The 7,658-nt window shown below is 29.1% G+C and overlaps 1 protein-coding gene across 1 annotated transcript; it reads left to right on the plus strand.

The window, feature by feature from the left end:
* The first annotated feature begins 475 nt into the window (after positions 1-475).
* Positions 476-1,261, plus strand: LOC149170676 (protein SENSITIVITY TO RED LIGHT REDUCED 1-like). The gene has a single exon (XM_089425685.1). The coding sequence runs from the start codon at positions 476-478 to the stop codon at positions 1,259-1,261; it is 786 nt and encodes a 261-aa protein (XP_089281811.1).
* Positions 1,262-7,658: the final 6,397 nt, after the last annotated feature.

The following is a 7,658-nucleotide window of genomic DNA, read 5'->3' on the forward strand; positions in this document are numbered from 1 at the left end:
CAACATATTTCATTTATAACCATAAAATCAAATTTAAATTAAAAAATATTAATATACATATATTCAACAAGGAAACTTGTATCTACCTTACAAACATAAACATGATTATAACTTATGATTTGTGTTATCTAATTGGTCAAATATAGACAATTTTATAATATTATTATCATTAACACGAGTCAATACCGCATATAACGTGCATAGAATAACAGATTTGGAATGCAAAGGCACTAACTACATTAATTCAAAGAACGTTTGCCACGCATGCAAGCAATTTAGAGTAAAGGGGTCGCACTATTCCGTTTAAGCGACACACCGCTAGCCACTTGGACATAACTCAGAAATATAAAAAGGTATAATTCTACAGTCACCTTTTGTCACTCATTAGTATCTAGGTTTGAAGGGCGACGTATTTTACTACTGTTTTCTTCCTATTCATTGCGTACTTGAAGTAGCGGCTGAGGCTTTTTCCGCCATGGAAACTAATCCAATAGTTGCTGAAAGAATCCAAATGGTAACTAATCCGTTAGTTGCTGAAAGAATCCAAAAGGTACTGTTTGCTGGGCGAGAGTTAGAGAAATCATTGTTTTATAAGGAAGCTCTGAAACAATTGGAGAAACCAGAAATGGTTGCCCAAATAAACAGAGTGATAGCCACATCGCCCCGTCACCCACAGTTACAACTAGTTCTCTATGGCCTTGGACAGCTGGAGCCTAGCGAAGATTATTCTGGAGAGTATGAGGTACTACTTAGTTGCACGCAGTTGGCTTTTGCCATTTTATTGAGGGAGAAATTTGAATGGATTAATGATATCGTTGTGTACGATCCGCTTCTGTCTTTAAATGACGAAATTGCCATATGTGCCTTCGACTGTCATTGTCTGTCTGTCAACGAAAATTGCAGACGAACAGTGGATTGGCCAACGCTATTTTTCATGCCTCACTGCGCACATTTTCTAACCGAGAATGTTTTGAATGCAAACAGCACGCCTGCCAATTTAAATAAGATTATCATATTAGGTAACAGTCTCAGCAGAGCGGATCCAACCTTTTTCCATGAGAAAATAGAGAGCATTTTTAACAGAACTCATATACAACTTGAATTTCCACTGCGGGCGGTAGACGAATTAACTGATATTCGAGTATCGAATAGCATTGATTGGACGGAAGTGAAAGAATTGGATCCCAATGTAGTGATTCATGATGCATTTCGTGTTCTAAGTTGGCAATTCTTCGTCGAGAAGAATGTGAACGGGTCTTGAATTCTCCCAATTCTAAATTTGCACTTAAATGTCTAAGAAGCGAAGGCCAAGTGAGCTGCTTCAACGTTTTATAGATTTTATCTTTAGATTCTTAGGGTGAACCTGAATACAAACTTAATTATTATTAATTATAACTATAAATATTTATAATTTATAATATTTTATATTTACAAGTTAAAATGTTTTATGTATAGGTATTTTTCTTATTTTGTTATATTTTTATTTATTTTTAATGAGTAAAAAAATTGTATAACATTTTTACATAATGTTTTTCTAAGTAATTTTTTAATCTTTTATTATTTTTTATGCAGGTAAATGTTTATAAACTTTTACACCATTACAACATTTTTCTTATTTTTTGCTTTTAGATTTAATTTAAAAATTGTAATAAAATAAAATAAAAATAAAAATATTCTTAAAATATTTGAATTTGAATGAGTTATAATTTTGGGGCAAATGGTAATGATAAGTCATAATTTCCAATTTCCACGTTGATAGTATTCATGGAAAAGTGGAGATGAATATTATAGTTAAAAATATTTTTATGTTGAAAGTTTATTGTAAGTATTAAGTTAGAATTTACTAATATCTATAGTAAAATGAGGTGAAAATTCCTGCTTAAAAATCTTGGTATATGGTAAGTATTGATTTTTTTTGATTATTAAGTAAATTAAATATGGTTATAAAATCATCATTTTAATTTATATGGTAAAATGGACCATTATTTAATATAGAATAATGGAGAAATGTAGATTATTTTAGCTTATTGTTAATTGTGTGATCTTATTTTTGAAGAAATTGTTATAACTCATCAACTAATCTCGAAGCCTATATGTATGACATTATTGGCTTATTGGACGTGTAGTGTGTTGAATATAGGCACTCTCAAGCTTAAGAGGTGCACATTTCTTCTCTATTTTGTCTCTATTTCTTGATTGCGTTTGTTGTGTGTTTAATCAATTGTGTGATTGAGTTTGTTGTGTTTTTTATTGCAGATTGGAAGAAAGTGTGATTGAGTTTGATGTGTGTTTAATTGCTGATTGGAAGAGACATTACAGTAGCACCACGAAAGTATTGGAAGTGGGAATGTATTGGAGTTGATAAACAAGCATGCATTGAAGTGATGGATATAAGGGACAGGAAAATTAAACAATTACAAAGAGAATTTAAACACTAGTACACATATATAATATGAAATGTCAAATATAGATTTGAATCAGTCGAAAATGAAGTACAATATGAAATGCATTGAGAAATTTGATGAAGATGAAGGACGACCTTTAATGGCAGATCTACAGAAAAATGTAGAAATTGCAGAGAGAAATGTTGTGGAGGACTTAGCAAAATATGAATAGACTCTTTTAAGTAGATGTGGTGAATTCAACAACTATGATTGATTAGGATAAAAATGAATTTTAAAATTTTGATGATGAATATTTGTTTTATGAAAATAAATTGCAGGTTATCATTGAAAATAAGTTGATTGATGATTTTTTTTCCTTTAGAAGATTGGGTGATTGATGATTTTCCCATAGTAGTAGAAGAAGTAAAAATTCATAATGACATCCTTATTAGAACAATAGAGGAAAAAGAATATGAATAACAACATTTAAGGGAAAAAGCAAGCTTCAAGATGTGGAAATTAATTATCACGAACATATAAAGCTTATTGAATAATGGCTTGAGAAGCCCTTTGAACAAATTAATGTAGGTCTCAAAGAAACAATTGTAATTGTGAAGGCTAAAGAAAATGAGAAAAAAGAGAATCAATGAATGATTCAAATCACATAAAAATTGAAACAACAATGGATACATCTAAAAAGTTCATGGTATTCTAATGCATTGGAGTCTTGAAGAAATTAAACATTATTATGGATCATTGTGGCACCAGTTCATTGAACAAATTCAATGGTGGAAGTGAATTTGTTGAAAAAGTTGAAATTAATTGGCATCATTGCATTTGCATCAAAAAGCAATATTTAGCTCCTCAACTGATCTGTAAAAGTTTATGTGTGGAATTCTTGGCTAATTGAATGTGTAGTGTGTTTAGTGTAAAAAGTCTCAAGGTTGAGTTGGTCTCACCTGAGAGCTCCACATTTCTTCCAGATTTTGTCTCTCCTTAATTTTAATTATTTATAACTACCATTTATTGTTATATACTTTAATTTGATATGAAAAATGTTGAAAAACTTGCTTACATTATATTAATTACTTACAAAAAACACATTTCCTCTATACTAGGTTGTAGAGTGCCTATAAGCCCAATAAAACTTAATTATATAAGTAAATCTATGAAGTTTGAATATGTTGATATGTTTTTCTCTCTGTCATATAGATTTAATTTTTAGTAACCTCAAATATTTTTTTATTATATTTTAAGTTTCAATTTAAAATTATTTTTTATTAGTAATGATTGAAGTTTGATATTTATCTCCAAAATAGTTATCTCATTATATTTCATATAAATATGAGTTGTTTTTTTTGTTCATGTTATATATATATATATATATATATATATATATATATATATATATATATATATATATATATATATATATATATATATGGTTAATATTTTAAAGTGACCTATCAACAATTGAGATTTATTTCAAAATAAATATGCCCCTTTTCTCATTTTAATTAATTCCTGGTTTAAATCTATTTTAACCATGAATCTACCAAGCACTTAGATGGATCAAATCTTTTGAGGTACACAATATTTATAGATTGTGAACTTTGAAAAAGAATTTACACTTCAAGAGATTTGATCCATCTTTGTGATTTGCAATGTATGAGTGTGTGTTTACATCATGTGTAATTTTTCATTATTTAAATTGCATATTTGAATGTGTAAATGAATTAAAATATTCAATTAATTTTTTAAGTATATAAATGGATTGAGTGCCTTGTAAATCTCCATTGGCACTTGGGTTTTGTAGGTTTTAAACAATATAAAAAGAGAAAGATATAGAATAAAAATATTGCTTAAAATATAAGGTGATTATTTTAATTATATACATATACATATACATATACATGGAAATGTTTAATATATAGATAGTTGAAATTAAACTATTTTATTTGATATAGATATTGAAATGTTTTATTTTTTCACCTATATTGAATGTTTTATTTTTTCACCTATATTGAATGTTTTATTTTTTCATCTATATCGAATTTCTTGCTTTAATAATTATAAAAATTACATGTTTACCTTTAATATTACTTTTTTTCTAGATATTAAAATATTTTGTTATCACTACACCCTTAATTAATTAATTTCTATATTAATTAGCATAGATAATTAGCTAGTTTATTTAAGTTTTATAACAAAATACTTTTAAAAGTGATAAGAATTATACATCTTCCTCACACTAAAATGTGAAAATATTTTATATTTAATATTTAGTTATAGGTATTTTATTTATGACTACACCTAGGAGTTAAATATCTTAACAATGTGAAAGATTTTAACACATCTTGAACAATAAACCTAGGTAACATAGTGTTAGGAGATACCCTCTTAGAATGCTTTTAATTAAGACTAACTATATTTGTTTTCATTTTTATTTTTTTTATTGTGGTCAACATGGCCTTTTATTTAGAAAATCTTTTATTTTTTTGATAAACCATATTTTTTCATTTTAAAAGGGACATTTGTCAACTGAATATTAAAAGGGAAACATGCCAACTAAGGGTTGTACATAGACCAAATCACACATCACCCTCATACTCATGCAAAACATGCATGTGCCTCTAGAGAAATAACTAAAAGAATTTCATCTAAACATTTATTATATAACATGAGTATTTGTTATATAATAGCAAGTTATGGTTTTTTGGGTAGGTGGTATTAGTAGTATATGGTATTGGCCCATTGTATTCTAATAAAGCCTATCTTTAAATAATGAATTTCATGATAATGTGTGATAAAATTTTCACAATTGAGAATCTTATTAGATATGAACATATATGAATTAATTTTAAATTAGTGAATCTGAAAATTTTATAATTCAATTATTTTTAGGCTGTAAGGTGTTCCCTTTTGAAAAGAAGTCCCGCCTATGTTAGATGTATTATTGTGAGATGTTGATTTTTGTGTTAGATGATTGAAGCAACGTCTGCCATCATATTGAAATTACTATTCTTAGTTACAATTAAATTAAGTGATAGGTTGGGTATTGTTAGTTACAATTACGTACCATGATAAGGCACTGCTGCTGATAGGATGATGGCCACTGCTGCACATAGGCTCTTGCTCAGATGCTGCAAGCATCTTCCTCACCACATTGGTTTTCTTGTGAGCACTGGTGGGAAATAAACATTGTCTCGTCAGCTATGTCTTGTAATTCTAATTTAATTTCTTGGAATGTTGGTTTATTGCAAATGAAATGTTTGGATTAAGGTGACTGCTTGCCATAACCCTCTGTCAGAACTCCATTCTCTCCAAACAAATTAGGTTTTGTTGCCACTCTTTGACACGGTCATGACAATGGCTTCTTCAGTTTATACCTGTCTTAGGGAGTCGACCATGTCACCAATGCATTACATATTGATATGTCTTGTAATTCTAATTTAATTGCTTGGAATCTTGGTTTATTGCAAATGAAAAGTTTGGATCAAGGTAACTGCTTGCCCTAACACTCTGCCACAACTCCATTCTCTCCAAATGACTCAGGTTTTGCTGCTGCTCTCTAAGGGGTCATGACAGTGGCTTCTCTGGTTTTTACCTGGGCTTAGGGAGTTGACCATGCTACCGATGCATTACAAATTTTGGTTGATATGTTTACCTATTTATATGATTATTATTTTGAGCTCGAATGGTTCCTTGTTAATTTTCTTTCTGGGAATTTCTTAGTTTTGAATATTTTTCTATAAAGCCTAATATTTGATTCATATTAGGATGTCTAGATTGCTTATTATAGCCGCTTTCTTGTTAGAACGCTCTTGTTTTAGTCTTATATGGACAGTAATTAGGAGTGTTGGACCTTTATATTATCACATATTGCATACTGCCTTTACCAGAGTTGTAAACACTCTTGTGAATAAGAAAGAACCTTATAAGATTAATATTAAAATCTAAGATTAATATTATAAACCCTAGCCTTAATATTAAACCCTCGGTATATAAACACTATGATTAATATTATAAACTCTAGGATCAATATTATAAACCCAAGGGATTAACAAACTCGTTAGATTAATATTAATAACCTGAGGAATTATAAATTCAATGGAATAACATAAAACCCTAGAATTAATATCAAACCTAAAAATAAATACTATAAATCTTAGGAACATAAACTCTAAAATTAAAAATATATAATATATAGTATGATAAAAATATATATTATATAATATGATAAAAAATAAACCGAAAATATATTATCAACTAAATTGAAGGACAATCTCAATGTTGGATATCTGTTGTCATCTGTTGAGATTGGTATTTTTATCTTTTTGATTTATTTAATGAAAATATTGATGGAATCCCAACTTTTCAATGTTATGAAGTTGTAATAATTTGTATTTGATAAATTTATTTAGTTTGACTATGTCATTTCGTCAGTTTCTTGATTTTAAACTTCAAAACCTTAAGGGATAATGTCTTAAACTTGATTTGTTGGTTAAAAATTTTGCAAACTGAATTCATAGGAATGTTTGGGTATAAATCTTGGTTTGGAGATAACCATCATGATCAAAATTGATGTTGTTGGAGAGTAATGTGTGAACATAGTGAACCACTAAAATAAAATAAAAAATACTGCTGGGATGTTTTAGAGTGGGAAATTATTGATTTTAGGATGTACTTACTAAGAGTAGTTGGATCAGGCCTACCAGATACCCTCTATGAAGTATTAAAGAAAGAATCCTCATTGTATTTGTGTTGACACCTAATAATTGGGATTGGTTGAATATTTGTAAATAATGTAAATGGTAAATAATGGAGAATAGGAAAATGAAGAGACACTGGGAGGTGAAGCTCAAGAGTCTCTCATTCTTGGCATGACATGGTAGAATCTGTTTGGAGTGGACTTGCAATCAGTCTATGAAGCCATTGAAGCCTTGGTGTTGAGATATGGAACCTCTGCATTAAAATACTGTGAGCTTGGTCGAAACTTGGAGGTGTGGCATTGAATGGTGAGACTGCAAGGTGCATTATGCGTTAACTACTTTCAAATACTGATGGAATTTTGTAAGTCCTTTTAATGAAGAGAATCCATTAACAATCTCATACATTGAAGAATATTGATGGTCGATGGCATATATGATGAATGCATAATTTTTTTGATAGTCGATTGGTTAGTGTGTATGATGGAGTGGCTGTGTATACATTTGTAAATCACTATTCATTAGGCACTTTTTAAAATTCATGGTATAAGTCTAAGATATTGTC

Source organism: Pinus tabuliformis, chromosome 4_2 (genome assembly GCF_031772625.1).
Source record: "Pinus tabuliformis cultivar Carrire ecotype Pingquan chromosome 4_2, CPIR1, whole genome shotgun sequence".
NCBI classification, from domain to species: domain Eukaryota; kingdom Viridiplantae; phylum Streptophyta; class Pinopsida; order Pinales; family Pinaceae; genus Pinus; species Pinus tabuliformis.